At 36.3% G+C, this 27293-nt stretch overlaps 2 protein-coding genes across 2 annotated transcripts in view; both read right to left on the bottom strand.

Moving 5' to 3' along the window:
• LOC149791874 (serine/threonine-protein kinase DCLK3-like) overlaps positions 1–16469 on the bottom strand; it is a 427773-nt gene extending 411304 nt beyond the window's left edge. The window contains exon 1 of the mRNA XM_089970381.1: positions 16442–16469. Coding sequence (XP_089826507.1) covers positions 16442–16454 — 13 coding nt within the window. The 5' untranslated portion in view covers positions 16455–16469. The remainder of the gene's footprint in view (positions 1–16441) is intronic.
• On the bottom strand, positions 7478–26410 carry LOC149791873 (uncharacterized). Its single transcript, XM_089970375.1, has 8 exons — positions 26296–26410; positions 22633–24234; positions 21164–21202; positions 20051–20178; positions 18024–18213; positions 17305–17334; positions 16912–16947; positions 7478–13840 (listed from the first exon to the last, which is right to left on the bottom strand). Exons 2-8 carry the CDS (start codon positions 23765–23767, stop codon positions 11553–11555), a joined length of 3846 nt encoding a protein of 1281 aa, XP_089826501.1. The 5' UTR covers positions 23768–24234; positions 26296–26410; the 3' UTR covers positions 7478–11552.
• Between the last annotated feature and the right edge of the window lie 883 nt (positions 26411–27293).

The raw sequence follows: 27293 nt of genomic DNA, 5'->3' as shown, positions 1-27293 counted from the left end.
TCAAACCAAAACAAATAATTATAGATAATATTACCAAAACTAAACCAACCAAATCAGATATTTCGACCTTCGTTCAAGAGATTCGAAACCAAACAAAAACTGAAATCACAAATCCGCAATTATCAAGCAATGCAAGTAGCAGGGACAAAAGCAATGCAGGTAACAAAAGTGCGCCCCCGCATGAGGAATTCTCACATGATATAATTATGCACTACTTAAAGGACCTCATGGTAGGAATAATTAATATCTCTCAAAATTACCACATACCTTGTATTCCAATATTCATGTTACTATCTGACTTACTGGGAAAACACCTCCAAACCAAACACTAATTTGAACCTTCAAGATACTGCCTTAATTAATTCTAACAACATAAATGGATACAACTAGGAAAAAAACAACAACATAGTGATCTGGCAATGGAATAGCCGGGGATTAAATATCAACAAACCAGAATTAATGATCAAACTACAACAATATAAAATTTAACATGATCTGATACTTATTCAAGAAACACTTATTCATCAAAACACTAAAAATATACCAAAAATCCCGGGTTATTCAGCCAGTAATTTCACGATGAGAGATAACGAACAAAAAGGGGGTGGTTTATCCATCTTTGTCAGTGATTCACTCCCAAATACCTCATTTCAGCAACATCGTGTAACCACAAACGACCCCAATAGTCCCACTCCCCTCGAGTATCAATCGATACTCATCCATAGTGGGCAATTCATATTTGAAATTTTTAATATTAACGACCCTGGCAAACCACATACCGTCTCCCCCTCAATTACGCCCAACGCATCAGCACAACAAAGGAGTACATGATATGCAGCTATTTCAACGCACATAGCAAAAGATGGGGAGGAAATCACCTAAACAAAAGAGGAAAACTAATCGAAGAATGGACCATCAACAACAATCTGGTCATACTTAATGATGGTATTAAAATCAGAATTTCACCAGAGGATGGATCACTATCTGCAATTGATTTAACAATTTGCACATCCAAATTAGCATCTATATCTAACTGGGAAGTATATAGAGATAACACACTGGGAAGCGACCATTTCCCCATTATTACCTCCATAAATTTTACTACCCCTGTTACCACTTCATCCAAAGTCTCCAAATGGAGACTACACAAAGCCTATTGACACTCATTCAACTCTTTACTCACCGGAGTGACTATATCCAGCCTACGGGACAACGACATTGACATAAACAACAAAAATATCATTGAAACGACCAACGCAGCCGCCACTCAAAGTATACCTACCACTGGAACCAAAAAAGCTGCTAATAATAAACAACCACTCCCATGGCGGAACGACGACTGCAGAGACAAAATCAAGGAAAAAAAAGAAAGCCCTCAATTAATTTCGCCATACAGGTCTTTCTGCTGGTTATACAAACTATTAAATAATAGCTAAACAAGTAAAGAACATCATCAAAAGAACAAATGATAAATCTTGGCAAAAGTATTGCTTCACCATTGAAATCGATCAAAGTAACTCAAAACAAGTTTGGTAGAAACTAAAAGCAATGCGAGCAATAGTAACAGTATTCCAGACATTAAAGGTGCAACAACTGAAAAAGATAAAGCAGAACAACTAGCAATACACATCGATGGAAATAGCAGAAGCGTTAATCACAATGCCAAATTCCACATAGAAAAACAATAGAGTGTAATTATTCACACATATTCACTGATTTAGATCCGAGGAATACCCGATTAAATGATCCATTTAACTTGGGCGAATGGAAATCAGCAATTATATATATATATATATATATATATATATATATATATATATATATATATAACATATCCCCGGGGGAAGATAACTTAGGATACGAAATATATAAGAACATACCACCAAATATGGAATATATCATACTAGATTTGATAAATTAATCATGACAGGACAAATTCCCCACAAATGGAGACAGGCTATAGTCATCCCTATGCCCAAGGCTGGCAAGGATCCCACTGAAATAACATCCTACAGACCGATCTCCCTTACCGGTACCATATGAAAGGTGATGGAAACGATGCTCAACAACAGACTCAAACATTACCTTGAAAGCAACAATCTTCTCTCACAAAACCAAGTGGCTTCCGCAACAAAAGATCCACTCTAGATCAAACTAGCTTTTAATGCTAAAAGAAAACGCAATAGACACCCCATAGCTATTTTCTTAGACCTTGAGAAAGCCTTCGTTTGGACTGATGGTCTCATTGCCAAATTGAACCATTGTGGAATCAGTGGCAATATGCGTACCTGGATTCAAACCTTTTTAAAAGATAGACACATCAGAACCAGAATAGGAGCGCTGTATTCAGAAGAATATGTGCCGGAGAACGGCACGCCACAAGGACGTGTCCTGAGTCCGATCCTATTCAACATCATGATAAACGATCTAGAAAGTTCTATCAATCTCAACAAAGTAGACCTATCACAATTTGCTGACGACAGTGGCATATGGAAAGCGGTCAACCCACAAAGCCAACAACTATTAACAGAACTACAAGACAACCTAACTAACATCGGCAAATGGGCCGACGAATGGGGGTTCAAATCATCAAAATAAAAACAACAGGAATCGTATTCTCCCCCCCCCCCCCCATAAAGGATACAAAATAGAACCACCTATCCTATATATTTAAGGCGAACAAATCAAATTTGAAAGAGTAGCAAAAACTTTAGGCATGTATTACAATCAACATCTCACATGGAACCATCACATCACCGAACTAATACGGAAATGTAGTGGAGACCTTAATCTTTTGGAAAACATCAAAGGCTCACAATGGGGTGCAGACCAAGACACAATGGTAACACTTTACAGAGCTATAATTCGATCAAAAATGGATTATGGATACCAAATCGACGCATCGGCCAAACCATTAATACTCAAACGCCTTGACAGAATCCAAGCAAAAGCGTTACATATATGCACAGGCACACTCCGAAACACCTCCAAAAAAGAAGTACAAATCCTAATAGGCGAAACACCTTTAACACTAAGGAGAGAATAACTTATACTAAGATACGCCGTCAGAATCTGGATGCAAAATCGAAATCATCCAACAAGAAACATCACTGACAAATGCAACATCCCATTGAGCCGGAGACTCGCCCCCTTCCCGCCATCTGGGAAAAATGATCCACACATTATGCAAAGAATTAGAACTCGACTGCTCCCGTGCAGAACCAATACGATATCCGGACCCGACCCCATGGTCAAGGGAAAAAACAATTATCGACACCCTAGCAACACCATTCGGATCCAAAGAAGAATATCCCTTAGGAATACGATCAAAGATCCTTGCTTTATTAGACAACTCCTATACAGACTTTGTCAAAATATACACAGACGGGTTTAAATCAAATAACACAGACAAAAACTGCTGCAGCACTAACCATACCGGAATTGAACAAAGAAATAGGATACTGATTCCCAGACAAATGTTCAGTATACACAGCAAAATTCTGGGCGATACTCGAAGCAGTAAAGATAGCACACCAACAGAAAATCCAGAAAATGCTAATAGTAAGCGACCCAGTGTACTTAAAACACTTGAAACAGGCAACTCTAAGGGACGGGACAACCTCCTCCAAGAAACGTACTTGCTAATTAACAACATGGAAAGACAAGGCCAAACCGTAGAATTCATGTGGGTCCCATCACATGTTAACATCCTAGGCAACGAAAAGGTCGACCAAGCAGCAAAGAACGCTCTAAGCAAACTTGAACTAACCCACATCGACTACAGCGTCCCTGAACTGTACAACTTGATAACCACAAAAATTGTCTCTAAATGGCAAACACAATGGGACACATGCCTCAAAGGACGTACTCTGCACTCGACACAATAAACAGTGAGTCCCAATATCAAAGCACCGAAAACTAAGATCAAGCATCATCAACGGATCATTAATCGAATTAACACAGGAAAAACCTTACTTGCAAGCAGTATGGGGAAATATGTCCTGGCTAATCGTGAATTTGGAGCAAAGTGCCCCACTTGCGTTGATCATAAAGACCTCCGGCATGTTTTCAACATATGCCTGAAATATGACGAACAACGGAAAAAATTGATCAATACTCTAAAGTCAATTAATTCGTCATATACCTACCCTGAATTCATTCACCAATCTAACCCAAACCCCAACCAAACGAGTGATGCGATATTGATTTTCCTTAAGGAAATTGACAAAATCAATAAATTATAAGCATATTTCCAAACGTAGACCGACTGGACACTTAGGACGAGCACATAAGTAACATATACTAAGGTTGAATCTATAAACAGAATAAATCAATTAAGTAATTAATATATGCTTGTGCACTGCCATTGAACTGTGCACTACTGGGCACCACTCTTAGTGTGGCTGGGTGAGGAAGAAGGGGCAGGAGTAGCATACGGTTTACAACTTAATCGGAGTGAATACCGTCAGTGCCCGGGCTATGCTACACCTGCATCTATCACCTACCTCAGATGTATAGCCCATCATGCAGTGTAACAGGTAACTGATCATTATGATAACAGCTTATATACTAATATCTTTTTCTGTCTTTCTATTCCTACTGAAAGCATCATGAATCGCAATAAAAAGTACTAATTATAACTGGCCTACAACATTAAAAGTATATGGTGGTTCAAATCCCAGCCGTCAGGGCCCGCTGAACAATACGGCAACAAATGGATTATAAACTAATTAGAAAATTAAAATAACAACCCACAGTTAGACCTACAAGGTCGCTAAAAACCCAAGCCATCAGGACCAGCCACACAAGGTGGCACCAACATATATAATTAGGAATTATTACCCTGTATAGTGAACTATAAGGTGACTAAAAACCCAGTCATCAGGTTCCCCGAACAAGGCGGAAACAATTATTATTAACATAGAAACACCAAATATCATTCAATTAAAAAATTTCACCCCTAAAATAGATTAGCATATTCATCTTGCTATCTATATCTATATTCTTCCTACAAACAGCACAAATGATTTTCCAAATTATAAATACGGCAAACGACGCCTTTTACTCTACGGAAATTGGGGACAAAAATAGATACCGGATGTAGGGTGCGAACCTCTCCGGGGTCCGATTGTCCTTTGCCACCTCTGGACATGTACTATCTAGGTGAGTGCGTGTGGACCTGTCCCACCCACCATTAGACCCATGAGACATAAATGTCTCGAAATTAGACCAATCTAATAGCACTTTCTAAGTGCATTAATGCGTTGGGGGAAGTGGCACCATACCTTCCCCATCGAAACAATCAAATATTCCCAAATGGAAAACAAACTGGTCGTACATACCCGAAAGGGTGATAAACGACCTAAATCCAACCAATTAGTTAGTCAGTCTGGCTACCCACCGTTGATGTATCAACTTCAACAACATGAGCAGACTAGAACAACTCCTTGAACTTCAAATTCACCTTCCTGGAAATCACTCGACACTAACAGGCCCAGACCGGCCCAATGGTTCTATGGTACAAGAATGCTCTCCCAGTACTATGACAACGCATATACGCAGTAGCCAACCTACCAACTTGTCGAAGCAGCTATGTGGCAATTGTACATGGATACCACTTCCCAGATACCATCAAGAAAGAAAAGACAAGTGGGGAATAAATTAACACAGCAGAAGACCGCAGGGGAACCTTCAACTAGCCTACCAAAACAGCCCTTTTAAGGGATTTTATTGCCTCTTTACTACGTGATTCCATTTTGGCTCGGAATCACGATTCGATAAAACCACCAAACTAATTTGATCGTTTATACCACCGCTACTAAATTAACAACTCAAGATACCTAACAATGACTAAAAATATTCTTTTAAGTCGCTAAGGCATAATAATTAGTAATATAACAGTTAAGGACAATACAATGCACACTACGTACTAGATTTCTTTAGAACGGTTAAGATGTAGGAAAATTAAAAACTCGAACAATTTGACGCAATTACAGAGGTGGCTTACACATTTTTTATTTTATTTATTTGTCGTCCACTAGCACAGCTGGACTTAAATCTGAAATAAACACAAGGTGTTTCAGAGCATCAAGAGTGCTGTGCTCGGCTGTACAAGAGACGTACTAAAATTAGAAATGTTGATTCTTTTTGTTAACTCAAATCTGATTTGCAGTTGATTCCTATGTATTTCAATCCCTTGGTAATTTTTTACAACTTCACTAGGTAAAACGGATTGAAAATAGAAAAACTCGACTCGCACCTTTATGCGGGAGAGTCAGGTTTGTAAACCCTAATTTGACTGGCAGTCGAATGCCCGGTTGATTTTCTAACTTGCTGGAAACGAAATCGGATTGAAAATTCAAAAACTCGGCTCGTAACTTTGCGCGGGAGAACCATGGCTGTAAAACCGAATCTGTTTGGCAGTTGAATCCCTAGTTGATTTTCTAACGTGTTGAAAACTAAACGGATTGAACATTGATAAAACTCGGCTCGCACTTTACGCGGCAGAATCAGGTATGTAAACCCGATTAGGATTGGTAGCTGAATCATTTGGCTGATTTTCTAACTTGGTGATACACTCATTAATAACCTGGTAAAACTAATTGAAAAACAAACGCTCTTATTAAGTGGCGGACTTTAATTATTGTTTGGGTTTGTGCACTTTTTCCTGGATACCTTTCCTACTTTGCCAATTCCAGACATTAATTAAATAGTGCGACCATCGCACATAAATGCGAGACTTGTAGTGGCTCTATTCCTACAATCCCGATTAATTAAATATCCTGGCAATCAGGAATTAACAAGTCGCAAAAGCACTTGGTTTGCGCAAGCGACTTTATTTTATTCATTCATTCATTCATTCATTCATACCTGGAGCATGCCTGGGACCTGCTGGATGAGCTGGCCATGAAGGCAAAGTGCCAGAATTGAGGAAGATGTGGAAAGGAAAAAGAAAGAAGATGAGAAGGAAAATAAAGAAAGGATCCTGCCTCACTTCTTCTTGAGACACACCAGCGAAGTCAAGCCCATGGCGAGGACACCGACCCAGCGATAAGCACCACAGCCATTACCACGACCACTAAGACCTGTAGTCCCTTACATATAAAATAGGTACGAAGAATTGGAGAGGCAGCGAAGAGAATGGGAACCGCATAGACCACAACATCCACGAGATAGGAATAGAAGAAGGAGACAAGAACAAGTCTTCACTATCCTCAAACCGAAGATTGGGTACTGAATCCAATCAAGCTGCCTCTGCACTCCCAACCAAACACATCAACTGGGACGATGATAGGAGCCGACGTTGCGTGTGTGGAGATAGACCTGGGAGCCGTCATCGTTGAAAGGTGAATTTGGAGTTTTAAAAAAAAAACACTTCTCATGGTTAACAAGATCTATAGAACAGATCTCAAGCAGGTGCTGGGGAAAATATACCAGCAAAACCTGGGGGAAATCGTTATAAACAAAAACAACAAGCCAGTGTTGTCATAAGATTTTTCACCAAAAGTATGATCATAACAAAAGACAGTGACATAACATAAATTTTTTTCACCAATATTATAAGACATATTTTACAACATAGAGTAATAACTAATCCGTCTAACAATTATAACAACTAATGCTTTCTATTAACATTAATTATAATTATTTGACAAAATTTAACTCAACATCTATTACTATAAAACAAGCAATAAAACAGGTACATATGTCATAAGGAACCAGGAACAACATTGCTCTCCTAAACAAAAACAGGAAAGAAAGGACAAAACATAACAAACTGAAACAAAAATGGAAATAACCAACCAAGTACAAAACAATCACAAAACGGATGCAATTACAAAACAGAAATACCCCCCCCCCCAAAAAAAAGAAACACTAGTGGGAACTTATTTCACCTCCCCAACAGCAAAAGAAATAATGAAACGAAAACTAACAACCCAACAACCATGCTCACCCAGGGTCACAAGGGTAAATGCAAAAAGAGCCTCAAGACAACACCACAAAACAGACACCAGAAAACAACAAAGAGGGTCCTACCAAACAACACACAAACCAGATGGTGGCAGACACCATCACACAGGTGGTAGACAACATAACAACAACAGCACCACCCCCATACGTAGCAACAAGCAACAACACTACATCATCCACAGCTTGAATAATAACAACATACACAACACTACACTCAACAACTAAATACACATAAACTATACTTGCATATGCATGCATAAACTACAACTACATATGCATACATACACTATACTTCAATATGCATACATAAAAAATACTTATATATGCATACATAAACTATACTTGCATATCCATACATAAACTATGCTTGCATATGCATACTTAAACTATACTTGCATATGCATTCATAAACTATACTTATATATGCATACATAAACTATACTTGCATATGCATACATAAACTATACTTATATATGCATACATAAACTATACTTATATATGCATACATAAACTATACTTGCATATGCATACATAAACTATACTTATATATGCATACATAAACTATACTTGCATATGCATACATAAACTATACTTATATATGCATACATAAACTATACTTATAAGTGCATACATAAACTATACTTATATATGCATACATAAACTATATTTTCATATCTATACATAAACTATGCTTGCATATCCATACATAAACTATACTTGCATATGCATACATAAACTACATTTACATGCATACTTAAACTATACTTGCATATACATACATAAACTATACTTTAATATACATACATAAACGACATTTACATATGCTTACATAAACTATACTTGCATATGCATACATAAACTATACTTTCATATACATATATAAACTACAGTTGCATATGCATACATAAACTGTACTTCAATATGCATACATAAACTATACTTCAATATGCATACATAAACTATACTTGCATATGCATACATAAACTATATTTGCATATGCATACATAAACTACAGTTACATATGCATACATAAACTATATTTAAATATGCATGCAATAAACAAAAATGTAGGCACAACAAACACATATTTTTGTTTAAAAAAATGATTAATTACTGTTTGGTTGTGGATACTGTTGGCAATTACTGCAAAGTGACTACGGATAAGACAGTATGTGACTCATTGAAAACTGAATCGGAACCAGGGGATTAATATGATGGCTGGCAGTAGAGACGGTGAACTTCTGATATAATTTACTGTTTAGAACCACCGAATAAAGTTGACTTAATAGGAAAGGGAATGGTCAAAAATGATAACTGGACAGTGCACAATTCTAGCAGTGAATACTTTACAGTGGTAGATGCATATATGCAGTGCCTGGGTTGACATACGGGTGAACTGACATTTAATATTTTGGATACATGTCATAAAGTAACATAGTGAACGTATCAAGAACACATGCTTAGCAACTTTTATCTTCCTATGAATGAAAAGAAAAATGAAAAACCACCTACACTGTCCAATAACGTGTTAGTAACATTCATGTACATAGTGTACATGCAACATTGACACATATAATGCATTCATCAAGACATTTGTTCTTAACAAAATAATTTCTACTGTAACACTATGGCATATGTTTAAAATATTATAACAATATCAATGTCGGTAGCTGTCCTTCTTTAATATAGCCTCTCCGTTGAACAAGTCACACTAGCTGAAATCTATTTCTTGCTGTGGGCAATTATCTTCGCTAGCCAAGGCAGATATTTTAGTGCTTTGTTCTAGCGACATATATTGGATTTCATTAGTCCCCTACCCCATAGTATGTAATGCCAACTATCCAATAGCATTTAAATGGGGTGTATTGTACACGGGCCTAAAATGGTGCAGGCAGTTGAATCCAAAAGGATACTTTGTAAGTTTAACATCGAACATGTGACTACTTACCAGAGAGAAGCCATTATAGGTGTATTTACATGAAAAGTATTTGTTCAAACAAGAACTGTCAGTGGATAATTGCTCATTTATGAGTCCATTCTAGTTGTGCGCTCCCCTTGTGTCGATTATGTAAGGACAGTGTTCAAATTTGAACCACTTAATTTTAATCGGATATTTCAATATAATGTAACCACAATAAGGTGACCTTACAGTATACATGTATGACTCTGGTGAAACGGCTTTATAGTGAGGGGCCATTGTCAAATACAATGTTATATGGACGGGTATAATCATGGAAGAATTCCAAAAATTGATGGCATTGATAAACTAAAAAAAATTTGATCAAAGAAAGTCGAGTCAAAATTAATCTAAAGAAATATTTTCATACCATGCTACTTTTAAACAGAGATTTCTCGAGAAGGTCTGCATTTAAAAAAGGGACGATATGTCTGGTATACATTTTATCGGGGATTCTAGGACTTTTGGCACCAAATTCCAGTAGAAATTTAATCAAGATCTCCTTTCCTGTTTACTTAACTATAACGCACACTTAAGTTTGAGCACTGCACACGTAGATCTACCATCGCATAATAATCTGGCATAACAAGTAGCGTTGTTCACTCGAAATTTGATGTAGATGAGTAAACGTGATGTCCCACATCCTGGTTACAAGAGCAAATAAGAAATTCTCAACTAGGCCTAATTTCTTAGTGCCAATCAGCTACACGCATGCACACACTGCATTCTTTCAGCTAAATGTTTCTTTAGAACATCGTTATAGATGGCGATATTGTCTGAATCGAAAATTAGCACCTGAGCATAAATCATGCTTATCCTGTTCCGTCCAAGATGTTCATTTGCATACAAAATATTGTTATGATGTTCATTTCATTTGTATACAGTATCTTTATTAGACAGTTATTCCATTTATATGTAATATACAACAGGTCTCTCACTACAACACGATACAGCGAGCCTTAAAATGTATACCGCAATTCAGGAGAGGTCGCATAATACTGAGATATATTACCTCCATAAATACAACCCAACCAGTAAAATGGAATTCTTGTGCACATATCACAGACGTGTTCTACTGAGGAGCCCATGTATTTCTGTTTAGGATAAAGTTAACAAATTTAGTTTTATATTGGTGAGATCCTATGTGCTGTCTCTAGTGCACGTGTCTTGTAAACTTCATGATTGTTTTTTTATATACAATGTTGATTTCAAAGAAGTATTTCAACATGTTTTGCTGCCTTTCATGATACTTTACTCAGAAGAAATCATGTCTAATAGGTTTCTATCATGTTACTTTACTCAGTAGAAATCATGTCTAATAGGTTTCTATCATGTTACTTTACTCAGAAGAAATCATGTCTAATAGGTTTCTATCATGTTACTTTACTCAGTAGAAATCATGTCTAATAGGTTTCTATCATGTTACTTTACCTTTCGCACTCTATAAGTTAACCTACTAGTGTTTTTGAGAAAGAATGAGCTGCAAGGTTAAGATGAACATAGACTGTGTGAACTCTCTTTGTCATGAACAAGGTGAAGACCTTTTGGCATATTGGAGTGAACCTTTTTCACGTCTCTGCTTACTTGCATTGAAATAGTTATGAATAAATAAGTTCGAGTCGTATCATTTGCGTTTCTCACATGTACATATGTTTTTACTAAACTGCGTCAAAATATCATCAATTTCTGCATTGCGGGAGTAATGCAAAGGGCTTCGGAGTTTGTCGTCAGTAAAATTAACCATGTTTTCATCTATAAAAAGAAACTGCTTGAGAATATCCATATTTCCTACGGAAACGGCAACATGAATGGGACGCATTCCATCCGAATCCGAAACAGTTAGGTCTGCTCCAAGGTCCAGAAGCAACTGAACAAGGTCAAGGTCACCTTTTCGGATGGCATTTGACAGTGCCGTTTTTCCGTCTTCATCAAGTATGTTCGGACTTAGTCCAAGATTAACAAAATCTTTCATTAGGTCTTTTTTTTGGTCACGAACAACTTGGTGGAAAATATAGCTATTTTCGGGATCAAAATTTAGGTCTGCTCCACATTCAACCAGGGCCCGTGCGATGTCTAAGAAACCTCTATTTTCGGTCGTAAGAAGAAGTTGAAGACATCTGTGAAGTTTCTCGGATTTAAATTCTGTGGGAAAAGTATTTCCATGTTCTGTGTATTTCAAAAGAACCAGAGCAATTTCATAAAGTTCTGATTCAATCGCAGTTTCAAAATGCTCTTTGCAAATGGACAAAGAGAGGGCTTTATATCTTTCTAAAATCTCGCAATATGTTTTTTTGTTTTCTTTATGAAGGCTCTCTGTCAGGGCCATCATCATTTGTTTTCTCAGCCATTCTTCTTTTGCTCTATCATTGTATTTAAAGACTTTCAAAAAAGACTTCTGTGAAAGCTGCTGCCATGTTATTGTCCGTATGATCTTTTCAGTGACGTTTAAACTTCCATCCGTACACGGATTCATAAAGATAATATCTAATCCATATACAATAAGTGAATTTCCACTTTCTTGGTCTTCAGCCTCGAGAACTTTGGAAAGTAGTCCCTTATCTAAAAGATAGCGCAAGTATCCCTCAAAAATATCTGGATCTTCAAGGAAACGAAAGCTAGATATGATCTGAAGACACCCGGAGAGAAAGATATTAGTTATTCTACTAAATACGGCACTACACATGTCTTTGTCTGACGTTTTCAGTGGAAAACAAGGTATGTCTTTGGTGAATGCTGGTCGAAGAACTGCGCATAGACATCCACGGTCTAAAATTTTTATTAGTTCCAGTGGGTTTTCAGGTAACGCCGATATTGCCATAGCACATTCCAATGACTTACCCAAGAAAGACAACGTTCCATTTATCTCATTTATATATGAGTCACGTAGCAAACGAACACCGTCTGTGATAAATGGAACCATTTTGTCCATGAAGCCACGTTTTTGTGCAAAGTTCAAAAGAAACTCACACTTGTCATTTTTCAATGTATTTATATCTTCATTAGTTTCAAGAATCGATAGGAAATTACCCACTATCTTCGCTTTATGCAAACATTCCGGATGAACAAGCACAGCTAGGAGGGTGAAATATCTCTTCATATCAGTAGGCCAAGATGATTGCCTCATTCGCCCCAACTCTCGAACTTGCCAGGTTTTGGGTTCACTGAAGTAAGATGATTTCTTCTCAATATTGTTCCTGGACGCGGTAAACCCTTCTACGAGTTTCGGGAATCCCATCGACGGTGCTGCAATAAGAATTTCAGCATAATCATATTCTGACAACATTAGTTCCTGTCCACCTTCTGTCAAAGTCTCCGCCAGGTGTTGTCGGAGTATGTTTAATTTGTTATCGTCATTCAATGTATATTGCGAATGTGACAAGTCGATGATGTGGTTTTCGTTCAAGATAAACTGCAGGTCATCTGACTTGAATCCATTTTCTTTCTCATACTGTAGCTGAAGGAACAATGCCTTTGTCAAGGACATGATTATGAAGTGTCCTTGTTCAGCGCATTCTCTAACCTGGATCAACAAGTCTTTACTGTGGAGGATATCGTCCACCAAAAAATGTTTTCCAAAATCATCTCTGAGATAGATGATCATATTTGATCCATATGTTTGGTTTCTTCTGGTAACATCCAATTCCTGAATGTCCATATCGGTCTTTACATCGATGCAGGTATTCCATTGTTCCATTTTATCAAATATAAGTGGTACGGTAGTTTGGTCGTAGCGAACCGCCAACGCCATCAGTTCGTACGCAATGGACTTTCTACCATCTCCCTTTTCTCCAACAATGAGCACATATGGTAAGCCAGTTTCGTTGAACAATACCCTTTCTGCCCCTTTGTATCCCCTGGTTTGAACGAACCTTCTCTTTCTCTCTGAACTCTCCAGGATTGTCATTGTGTACGCTGTAAGTAGAAATAACTGTTGATTTTAAATCTAAGTTTTGTCTTGAATTTTTATTTTAGGTCAACTTTACAACAAATTCTTACAACTAATATTGAACACTAGGCAATTCAGATGTTTGCGTTGTGTGTTTTTTGTGAAGAAAGGAAGACGGAGAACTAGTGAAAAAAAACACCCTCACAGGATGGTGTTCCATCTGCCGAAGACAGTGATCAAACCAGAGACAGTAGAGTTGCAAAGCGAGTGTTATCAATTCTTGTCTATTAGATGAGGGTACTAAGAGGCTTATAAGCAACACCTTCACATTTGTTCTCCGCATCTTTAAAGGAGACCAGAAACCAATGGAAATATAGAATAATAATAAAAGTACTATAGCAGAAAACCTTATTCTGAAGTATCATCTGCGACCGTAATGCCGATATTGAAATATTGGCCTATCTTCTAGGAGCTGAATTTCCGTGACCTCGTATGCAAAATTTCCGCGCCTATTCGGTTACTTTCGGGATGTGACGTCATAGTAGCGACTCCAGCAGCCCAAGTGGGAGTTGGCAGAGTAAAAGACAATACCGTTTTGCGTTGCTTATGGGTGTAATAGAACATTAAGAAAAGCCTGTGGACAACATTTTTTTTTCTTTTCCGAAAGATAAAGGCATAATGAAATAATGGATACATTATTACAAACGAGTTGATTTCAAAGCAACACCATACAGCACTATCTGCTCGTTACATTTCTCAAAGGACTGTAACGAGAGGGATTCTGAAAAAATGGCAGCTCAAGGATACGCAAATGCTAGGCCTAGACTAAAAGTCGGCGCTGTTCCAGACATAATGTTGAATATTTTAAATCCTGGGAAAAGTGTTAAACGTGCGAGTTACGAAAATAGGCAGAAGGCCGAGTAAGTGACCACAAAATGCAATAAGCAATTCACAGATCTTTTATCTACACCAGCAGTGCTAAAAATAAATCTGATAGCCCGACACCCTGGGCCCCTCTGGTTTTAGTTCCGGCCCATCCTGTATTCAAAGTGAGGTGCCCGTCAGGCTTGTCGAAACAAAAATTGTTTGCCTGAGGAAACTTGGATCGCGCTGGTGAAATTAGTAAATGTATTTTCAAGATGTTGACATACATGCCTTAACACGGCACAATCTAAATCAAATCGCTACTGTCCAAGGTGAAATTTAGATTTGATTTTAATTAAATGGAGGCTTTGTCAAAAATAATATTCTAAACCTGTCGTGTTTCGAGAAAACACAATTTTCAGTAATCTTATAAAAATTACAAATTTAAAAAAAGAATCATTGTATACATGTAGTATGTATAAACGGTAATCTGCAATGATTGGAACTGATATAAAACTATTCCTTGGGCAGTTTAAATAGCAGCGATTAAAAGAAAAGAGGTCAAAGTTTCACATTAAATGGCTGACAATATAAACTGGGGGGGGGGGACTATTGACCCAACCCCCAACCCCTTGCCCCAATGTGCAAGCGCCCATGGGACGTACCTTTTCTCCATGTGATATGCCTTATTATTCCCCCAGGACAAGCCCATTTTGCATATTCTGGTCAGCTCTGGCTAAATTGCAAAATAGCTAAAGTTTTGATTTAAGCACGCAAACAATAAAGCCGGTGGGACTAATGAACATACTCCTTATCCTTGCATTGATCTTGTGAAAAGGACTGCCCTTCGGACATACTTCAAAGAAACCATGTTCGACAGTGTGTGTATGTGTAAGCACCAGCAATTGATTGCCAAAATAAACGATGCCTATTTTGTTGTTACTTACAATGCCATGGACTTCAGGTTTAAGTCTTAATGCATGTATCACACTGTTGGCTGAACAAAATATTTATTTAGAATTAGTTCCTAAAGGCCACATATACTGCATGGTATATTTTGTTTTATTCCTTGTAATTTAATCATGGTAATTAAACTTTACATATACGGTAGAGGAATGTCAGGTGTTAACTGGCCGAGTTTCTTTGGCGGAAATGGAGATGCGATTTTGTTTGCAGAGAAAATTTCACAGTGATCATTCATTTAGGCTAATTGGTGACAATTTTATTCTTTTAATTTTTTTATACTATAGTACTGTTGTAGTTGTGTAAAAACATCTGAAATTTACTTGAATAATGTTTAATTTTCAGGTTCTATTTACTGAAGAAAAAAAAAAAAACTGTTGTGTGATATTAATTATTTCGTCCAGTGCCGGATTCAGACGTGTGTGCATGTGATTTGAATTTTAACGTAGTTTTAACAATTTTTCAGTTTTATCACTTCGGTGTCTGCAGTGTGGCAGTTTAGACTGTGGATTGCATACGTTATATCTATTTATATATGGTTTGGGGTTGGGTTTTTTTCTTCTGACAAATGAAAATTGACAGACATAATGTAATAATCGGGACTTAGCTGCGAAAAATTTAGAGATATTACGAGATCGGGATGTAGATGAGGAAATACCCCCAAAATCGGGAGGTTTTTCTCCCGGCTTGAGAGTTGACAGGTATGAACTGTCCGGGCTTGTGGAATTTCAGTCAGGGCTTCAGTTTATTTAAGTCACCAGCCCGGGGCCTGTGCCTAAAAAAAATCTTTTAGCACTGACCAGTACAGTACATAAACTATTATATCAGACTGCAGATTCAAGTTTTGAATGTGCAACCCAAAATGGTCTCCTTCCGTCTGCCTCGCTTGCCAATGTTTATGTTTGTATTCGAGGACTGGCTAGTATGGCGTCACGGTACCACGTGATCTGTCGTCTCATTAAAACTCGGAAAAACTCGGCAATTTACGGAATCGTGGTATCTTCCATGCAATAAAATCACTACCCGCTTACGATATTTAATTTATAAACATGACAGTCGAATTAAAATCTGTAGAGAATTACATACGTAGAAGGAAAATTTTGATTTCTAGTCTCCTTTAAAGGAATCTTACTGAAATGTCGGTTTTGTTTGTAAAATTTCTTTTGATTCTTTTCTCAGAAATTATTTACTTGGAAAGGCGTCAAACGAAATTCACAACCAAACTTTGCTTTACATAACTTTTTTCAATCTCAAAAATCTGGATTAATACCTTGAATGCTTGCAGTAACCTTGTTTTCACGCAAGCCTGAAATAAAAATAAAAATGCTGTTAGCTGTTCAGTTAAACTGCACATACCACAAGATGACACTGAATAAATTTGTACAAAGATTTTATATTTTCATCATCATTCGCTGAAAATACTTTACTCAAGACTAAATTTGACGAAAGTAAAGTTTTATATTTGTTTTCTATTACACAAGAAAATGCAGATTCTTTTCATAAGCCTTGAATTTTTATTACATGCTACGTAATTATTCATTTAGGCTATTATTGGCAATGGTGAAGATTATATATATATATATATATATATATATATATATATATATATACACACACACACACACACACACACACCACAATGTGCAATTTCCATAGTACTTACTAATTATGGCTCTTCTGTTTGGTGGAAACCCTATCAAAAGAAGAAATCTTCATTATCTAAGTTATCAAAATCCAATTTATCCAATTTTATCTGCTTACTGATTTTGTTGCCATATACATTTAGTAAACAAAACAAAGCATTATCCTCGATATAAATAATTCGCAATTACCCTATTTTGGAGTAGCAAAGATATTTACAATAAATACATATGTTGATGGGAAGATTTTCGCAAATGGAAAACAAGATCTTTAAACAATTTAGACAGTAATAATAATAATAATAATAATAATAGTAATAATAATAATAATAATAATAATAATAATAATAATATTTTGAGGATACTGAATTTGGTTCTAAATTAACTGTTTTATATGAATGTCTTAGTGTCTGACACTCACATAAAATCCTAAAAACAAATTCACATATATTTTGTGTAAATATAAAAAAATATTGAAACTAGGCTTAATTGCTTTCAATTAAGATTGGGATTTAGGTTACGTTGTTTACATTGGGGTGGGGATAGTATATGTGTCGTAAGATTCATTCCAAAAGATTTCTATAGCGAAATCCAATAATACTTTTAAAATTCGTGTTATACTAATATGTATGACCAAAGACGGACATTATTTTATCAACTTATACACAGGCACTGTACAGTCAGACCAGGAGTAGGTACCGATAGGGCCAGAATAAAGCAGTATTAGACGCATAATACTTACATGAAAACTCCGATTGTTGTCCTATTTCATTTTCCCTTAAAAGCTTTGCCTCTTCGTCCTCCAAAATGTCTTTTAAGTAAGACTGCTCTGACAATACCAGACACTTTTTAAATTGCTCGTAAATGGATTGGTTCCCTTGGGCAATTGATTCAATGAGCAGTCTGATTTTATGTGAAGTCCTCTGCAGATCCTGAAATTGCACAAGCAACAAATTCATGACCAGCTTTTGAAGCATGCAGTCGGCAGAGAAGGAGGGGACATAGTTTGCGTTCACATTTGGATGACTTCGAATGTGTACACGTCTTGGAGAGTAGTGTCATCAAAAATTATAAAATAATGTTTTATTATGGAGAAAAATAAAAAACCATAACAAGTCAATAGAAGAACTGATTGTCTTTCAGACCGTGATTTAGTGAAATGATCTTGGAGGATATCCACTTTGCTGAGAATGTCAAAGGTCATGTTCAGAGTATACACAACCTAAATTATAGTAGCTCTTTATCTGTTGTGATTTATTGAACGAGAGAAACGATAACATATATATTTTACACAGTACTCAATTCACAGCTAAATCGAGAGATTTCTTTTGATTCTGGCACATAGAACAAGTGACATCATTGGTGCCCAAAAGGCAATTGAGTGCGATCTGATTGTGACATTTATATATGATAGGTTATATATGGCGGATACTATGTTTGGTGAAGAATCTTGGAAAACCAAGGGAAAAACCACCGACCCAAGGGAAAATACTGGCAAGCTTTCTCACATACCCACATTGGCCAAGCCTAGAATCGAACCCATGCAGGCAAAAGTGAGATGTTAGGGATCTGTAAAAGCAAGCGCCTTACACCATTCGGTCTGCGGAGGGGGGGGGGGGCAGGGGAGAGGCAAAGGCCCAGCTGTGGAGTGCATATGATAAAGTTGTTTTTTTCTTCTTCTTAAATGGTAATTATTAGTAAAGGCAGGAATTTAAAGTTTCCTCTTGTACAATTATGTTGATATAATTAACTTTTAATAATATGAGATCCTCTCTTCTTCTTCGCTCCCTATCAACCGGCATTGTCTTACATTATTCATTTCTACTCTGACTTATGTTAAAGGCTTCATCAACACATAAATCAAGATTTGTTAGATGTGTACGGAATAAAGTATGAATATGTAACTGATTCAAGTTCAGTTAACCTTCACCCCCTCTAGACTTTTGTGGAGTTATTGCTTGTGCTTTTATTAAATAGACTAGTTTTAAGATGCCAACGTGTTTGTGATATATATATATATATATATATATATATATATATATATATATATATATATATATATATATATATATATATATATATATATGTGTGTGTGTGTGTGTGTGTGTGTGTGTGTGCGTGCGTGTGTGTGTGTGTGTGTGTTTTCAAGTATGATGCTATTCCGTTTAAGGCGATACCTACTGGAATATAAATGTTGTTATTCTGTCAACAACCCAAATCTGTGTATATTGTTAAATTTAATTTTTAATTAATGAAACTGGGAGAAAAGTAAAGTTATATTGGATTGGATAAGTGACAAGGCGACAGCACCATGATACATTAACTTGGAGGTATTTGGATATTTCTGAGCGAATTAGAAACATGAGCCTAGTAAAATTTTTAATATGAGAAACAGTTTTTCGGTTTAATCAAGGCAAGCCTTTTAGCGAAACATTGCATGAAACGTTCCGTTACCTTCCTATCTGATTAAAATCAGTTCTCCGCTGTCCTAAGTGAAGATCTAGGGGTCATGTTCTGGTGACCCTTGAATTAGCCACTGGAAAGGCAGCTTTCAAAATCTGAAAGTTAATCAAATCGTTCCGTACACACTGATGCTCTTCATCCATACTGCTCAGTCTCCAATCGCGAAAATACAAGACTTAATCTGATTGGCTGATAAAATTAGCCATTATGGTAATAACATAGGTTACCAGAACATGACCCCTAAGTGGTCGCTGTCAGATCTTCATGAATGACAGTGGAGATCTGAATTTAATCAGATTGCATTACCTTCATATCTCTGAATGTAACATCATCCAATAATTCTCTCTGATAAATGTAGTCGGTGATGCCTGCAACATCTAAATCTCGTAGCAGCATGGGGAAACATCGTCGTAGAACAATACGATGAAAATTTTCTGGAAAAAAAGTTCATTGAACAAATACTGAAACGGGTTATCGTGTCTTTTTCAGGTTGATTTTAGCTATAACATACGACTTAAAGCTGATATTGTTCAGAACATTACTCAACAATTTTTTTCACGTTGTCAATAATTTCTGAAAGAAAGTTGTTCTAAATTTAAATCTTTATTTCAAAAAGAGACGAAAACAAGAGATGTACTGTTATGTTCTGATTGATAATATGCACTAGAATCAAAATGGTTTCTATGCGGTGCTTGTTGTTGTTGTTTCTAGTGGTGGCGAGATTACGTTGTGTACTACTATTTACGCATTCCTTCACAAAATAAAGACATACTCGATGAATTTGATGACTTGGGATGTTTTTCTTCATTGTGAAAACTATCATTAAAAAAGGAGCAAGTACTTTTACTTCACCATTAAATGTATTGATCTGAAATAATTTTAACATATTTGTTTAATTTTTTTAAAAACAAAAACAAATAATTATTATTAAATAAAATTGAAATAATTTGTAAAGAGGAAGACTATGTAGTACCTGTGAATGTCTGAGGAAAGCTAAAAAAAACTTTCTCGAAATCAGACGAATGTCCACATATTGAAATTAATGAATGAAATGGAACGACTGAAGTATCAAGTATTAAAATGTAAACAAAACATTTTTTGTAGGACAAGGTTTTCAAGCCACAAAGCTAGGCCATTGTGTATGTGACACCAGTTTTGGAAAATACACAATATTCAAGTTTGAGTTTTTGAGACTTAATTTAACCATTTGGAAAGATTCTTTCCTTCAGAAAAGTAAACTTTACACTGGCTAAAAATTAAAACTAGCCATTCATGTAACAGGTCGGGCAGAGGTCTTTTGACTCCAGCCCCCCCCCCCTTCCCACCCCTTAAGAAAAAAGAAACTGTTCCTTTAATTGTCCCTATATATATATATATATATATATATATATATATATATATATATATATATATATATACCTGATTTTTTGTCTCTTTCAAGCAAACGCCATTCAAGCTCTGAAATATAGAAAAGCAAATAAATGCACGAATTACACGCCTAATAAACGTGCTCTTCATAGCAGTTGTTTACAAAAAGGTAGTATTTCAAAAAGATAGAAAACGTCCCTGTCGTACTCTTTCCATTGACTACTGTTCTTTCTTCAAATTGTCAAATGTAAACATATTTTATACACTAAATAGCATCGGTTGTTCCCCCTTGGGCAAGTTATAGTCGGATTGATTGCACGCCAAGATCACTACGCCACTACTCACTACGTCAAACACTTCCTGGACCAACTAGGAAAGTGTTTTCGTTGGCTATAATCTGTTCCAAAAGTAACTAAAATAAATCAACTGATTATCTGATGGCAGGGACGGCGTATATACTGTTTCTGCTCTTTTTGGTTGATATTGCAATATGCATTATGCAGTATATCCCAAGCGTGGGAATTTCAGGCGCAGTATCCAGCATGCACTCTCACATTTTGCAAACAAAACGGGAAGAAGTGTCACAGTTGTGACCAGTTCTGGACTTTTAGAATTTTACTCTTCATCAAACACAATATATGTATTAAGGGGGGAGGGGGCATGAAAGTAACTGAGTTATACATTTCTCATTTGTGAAGCCCTGTCAATGCTACCCTCAATCAGAATCGATAGTTTGTGTTTGTGTTTGTTTTTATACTTTCGGTATAAATGAGTGTCACAGTAAAGTTCTTATCACTGAAGGTTCGAACTAGGAATTCCAATTTTGGTGATTAAGTGTATAATTTTGAGAAATAAATGTATCGTTCCATGCAGTGCATTCGATCTGATATCAACCACGGATAATTATAGTGTCCACTCTTATTTGTCTTATATTCCTCTCTTTAATTATAAACAAATCACTCTCGACGTTTATACATTTAAGTTAGATATATCAGTGTTGTCAGAAAGAACAAATGAAAGTATTCAAAGGTGGATAATGTTTAGATGGGAAAACATAAAACCAAACAAAATTGACGACAGTGATAATACTGAAGAAACAATTAGCTGTAATTATGAAGATAGAAAGAGTAAATTATACTAAACTATGATTTGTACCAACAGAAGCAAGCAATGCATGCAACGTTATCAGCAGAAAATAATAGGCTTTTTCAATATGAATCAACAGGATTATGTTTAAAGTTTTGCCTCGATCCCGGTAAATCAACAGATTAATCATGAACTGTAACGTCTTGTAAAGGTAAAACCTCGACATTGGAAAATATTTTACATGTTCTTCATTAATCTATGCAAAGCATGGTATTTAGCCTGCGTCCATGCAAACACGTATCAACTCCCCTGTATTGTATTGGTATCAACTTTAACAGAAAAGTTTAACTTTACAAAATTTAATATGACGCAATAAATTGAAAGCTGATGACAAATATTAAGAAAGAAAGTTCATGGATACGTCATTCACTTGCCTGTTTGTTTATCCTCCAGGCAATCATCCTCTGCTAAAATCGTGTTCGAATCAAATGATGCCAAGCTGCCAGCGTCAACGGACTTTGACGAACCTACTGACGTCAGGCTTAAGCAATCAAGGGATTCGGAGTCATATGAATCTGTTACTCCCGCAGAATTCAGGGACGTTTTAGACCCATATAGTTCGGTCTTTGATGGTGTACGTGAGAACAGTGTTTTAATTCCGCACAAGATGTTAGATATGATACCGCTTTCTCCTCGTTCTTCGCTTTCCGTTGTTTTTGTTTCTTCAAACTCATTGACGCTGTGTCCGGAAAGAAATTCGGGTTTTGGGATTTGATAATCTTTTTTCCTAGAGCTATTCAGCTCGACACCTTCATTTGATATTTTAATTTCAGCACTTTTGGATCGTGTATGGTCGAAAGATTTCATTGTTGCAGATGTATTGTTCAAGCTATTCCTTGCTATTGTGTTTATATTAAGGTTGCTGAAGTCAGCAAGAGAATAAAACAAATTAGCCCTTTTCCGAAAGGTGACTGTGGTTCTTGGGAGATACATTTGGTAAAATGCGCTGTTAGATCCTTTAAAACTATGAATTTTCCTTGTTGTTTCAGAATCATTACTCGGGACTAGCGCATCTATATTACAACTCAAGGTTGTTGTTCGATCCTCGTCAGCAGGGAATGAAACCGTGGTCAGAGGCTCCTCGTGGGAAGAATGTCTTATTTTTGTTTGGAATTGTTGAGCTTCACCGTTGCATCTTTCCTGAACAGAATTCCTCAATCTTGTCGGAAAACTTACTGATAGAGGCCTTCCTATATTTGTGCCTGTATGTTTTGCCATTTCTTGCGTATCAAAACCCTCAAGGCAACTCGAACAAGAAGAAATATCGATAAGGTTGGTAATTTTAGTTTTTGCGCTATGTGTTGAAAAACCTTCACTCTTTGATCTTTTATGGCCAGCTGTCCTTGTACCTTTTGAATCACGACAGACAAATGCATCTACGCTTGCACTTGGTCTTTTTATGAATTCTTGTTTGATATAACCTACAACACGATTACCAACATCGACGGACTCCGATGATTCAACTTGTCCAAAATCATCATCATCGTAGTGCTTGTGATTCCACGCCATATTTATAGAAATATTTAAATTCACCCTTATTGTGATTGAGGAAAAACAAGAATTGATCAAGTGGAGTCCATAAACGATACGGACATGCTATTTTTAAAGTCTTAAGACGGACAAAGCGCGGATCTTTGAGAACGCATAAACGATCCAATACGTGGTTCTGTAACCTTGAGAACAGCGTAGATGATCTCAGAATACAAGTATTGCTACTATTCAGCTACATAACAGTTTCCGCCACTCGCACAATGCAAGAAATTGTTATACAGCAGCAGTACTACATTTCCACTCATCACTGCTAAACTATCACCTTACTGCTGCCTACTGAATGCTTCAAAGATGTATACAACAGATATGTAACTCTATAATAAAACCTTTTGGAACGGGCAGCTATCTCTGTTTCTCTAGGCAGATGAGAAGAGCCCCGGCACATAAGTATCCATTCCTACCTGTCTGCGTCATTATATTAGATCCTGAAATATGAGTATTTGATATAAATTAGAACGATCTTTGCATCATCGAGTAGTGTTAAAAAATACTTACTTCATACAATCAGAGAGAGAGAGAGAGAGAGAGAGAGAGAGAGAGAGAGTTATAACTCATGCAAAAAGACTGTCATTCAAACTTGCTGGAGCGATTGCACTAATCCACAAATAAGTTATTTAATGTGAATCATAGTGATACTATTGTCGAAAAATAGCAAACTTCAACTTGATACATATATGGATATGGTAAACGTGTGTGTGTGTGTGTGTGTGTGAGAGAGAGAGAGAGAGAGGCCGCCTATCCCCACATATTCGTAAAATAGAGCTACTCCATGTTTGTATGCGCTTGCCAATCGAAGCACGTTTATGGGTATGTGTAGCAAGGTAGAGGGTTATAATACTTTGACCCCAGTCGTGGACCGTGGTCTTAATCATCCATTTCTTCACTACTTCATACAACCAGTCAAACAACTTTTAGTTGCGAGCTTTCTATGTTTCCTCGTGTATTTCAAAACATGTTTACCTATTCAGATTTCTGGACTGAACTAGTTTTGCCCGATACGGATAAATAAAACTAATAATAAGCAATTGACTGAAATCGATCAGGAAGTACTGAAATAGATCGGGAAGGATACCCATTACTGAAATTTGATTGGTTGACTCGTTAGCTTGATTCATTGTGCAACCATGCGAAACATGCAATTTAATCGCCAAGAAGGTGTACATTCCTATTGTATATACATTCACTGTGTATATAATAACCACTGAGCCTGACCTACAGGTCTACAACACACACGAATGACACACTTCTAAATATTCAGGACAACTCGTTGTCAGCAAAGAACTTTAAGCAGGAAAAAAGGAATATTTATTAAGAATTCTTATTCGCTATTGTGAAAGTACAGAATACAAGTCTTCACGGAAATATTACTTTTTTGTGAAGAAAGAGCAATACTTTTGAAGAATGTCACTTTCTTCACTAAACTATCACTGCATACGTCGATGCATTTTCCCCCTTAAATACTGTTACTTCCTAAGTGAAATATCCTGAGAGAATGTCACTTTTCTTTGGCGAAAAAGTATCATTAGATGCTTAAGCGAAAACTGTAGGAATATTTTTTTAAAAAAATGTCTTATCTTTATAGAAATGTCTTTACACGTCCATGCAAACCTTTTACGAAAATAGTTACTTTTGAATAACCTTTATGAGAAAAAGATCTTTTGTCGTGAAGAATGTAACTTTTTATTGCGCGAAAATACCGTTCCTCGTCCATGCAAATATTTGAAGACAAATTTACGTTTCAGGAACCAAAGTTAGGAAGGTAGCCTATGGAAAATAATCTGTATTTCTAACAGTTTCACAAAGTTTAAAGCTTCGAATTTGTTTAATATTAAATAACCAAACAGACTGATCCATACGTCTGTTTATTTATTTTTTCCTTGCTAACGGTGGTCATGTCTATTGATGTGTGTGAGTGATTTACCTTTAATAAAAGTCACACATTTTCTAATTTCATTCTCCTTCAGAAATACATTATGTAAGAGAACTACTTCCAACTTCCAGTCTTCAGTGTTCTGTGAAACATTTCACGAAACATGTTTTCTCTCTCACGAAAACAGTAACAATCTTCATGAAGATTGACAATTTTTTGTTCATGACGAAGATTCATCAAAGGATATTTCATCAAACAATATTATTATTATTATTATTATTATTATTATTAGTAGTAGTAGTAGTAGTAGTAGGTATGCCAGTTTTAGTAACGTTATTATAAAGATCAACATTTTATGATGGACATAAAAATTACAAAAGTGGGTTCAAATCTCCGATTCGGCTAACGTGGGTATGTGAGAAAGCTTGTCAGTAGCTTCTCGTGCGCTGATGGTTCTTTCCGGGGTTTTACGGGTTCTTCCGCCACCATTTATACTGGCCGCCATGTATATCCTATCTTGTGCTGAAAAATGGCGTTAAACCTTACAACAACAACAACAACAACAAAAACAACAGCCACAACAATATTACAACCACTCAACTGTTAATTTGCTTACCTTAACGGAAACAAATGTATCCCTGTATCCGACTGCTTAGAAGTTCTAACCAGATGTCCTGGTGTGCATATATATGTCCTCATTACAGGTCGGTGACGAGTATGGGCTGATTTTCACAAAGCTATTTATAGATATAGGTAAATCATGTCAAGGTTGTCTTTGTTAGAATGTCGGTGTAGACGTTAAAAGTTGTGAAATTTTAAAAATTACATTAAATAAAATGTTAGCGCTGTTCTTGGGATATGCATAAACTACTTATTCTTAAAATGCAAGCATTTTTAGGTTTGGACTCTGGCCATAATGATCATTCAAAGCCTGCAATTTATGTGCAAACGGAATACAATTTTAATTATGACGCATTTAACCGTTTCTTCTGAATAATGTCATTGCATATTACCAGACTGATTGATACTGACCATAAATAGCAGACACACGAATATGGGTTTGAAATAATTGATTAAGCCCGTATGTATGTATGTATGTATGTATATGTATGTATGTATTCTGGTTTAAAGACCTTTATTATTATTATTATATGTCAGCAGAGCGCTGACTTCATCTGAAAGATCAACATTCTATCACATCCCGCATCGACCCTAATGGAAACAAAACTCTGTAACCATTCTATATTTAACTTACTTATCTTAATTGAAACAACGGTCTGTCTGTCTTTTTCTGACAGATTTGGTGGTTTAATATCCGAACATCATCCAAGCCGAAGTAAGCATATTCATTTGTTGACCAACCTAAATTCTAACTTGACTGTTTTCTTGTCTGCTTTTGTTTAATGTGTTGACATATTGCAGGAACAAAATGCGAATAATTGAAGAATAAAACCAATGACTTCTATGGAAAAGATGCTTGTAAAATTGTGGTTAAGGTATTCAGGTAAGTTCCTTGAACAACTAACAGTTTTTCACACGGAGCCAACACTACCTCATCCCATCTTTTATAGCCTTTATTTCCGACAGAAAAGTACTTCTTTTGAATAACTTCTG

Source organism: Sinohyriopsis cumingii, chromosome 9, assembly GCF_028554795.1.
Source record: "Sinohyriopsis cumingii isolate HCF-2022 chromosome 9, ASM2855479v2, whole genome shotgun sequence".
NCBI classification, from domain to species: domain Eukaryota; kingdom Metazoa; phylum Mollusca; class Bivalvia; order Unionida; family Unionidae; genus Sinohyriopsis; species Sinohyriopsis cumingii.
This window is presented reverse-complemented; position numbering and strand designations above follow the sequence as displayed.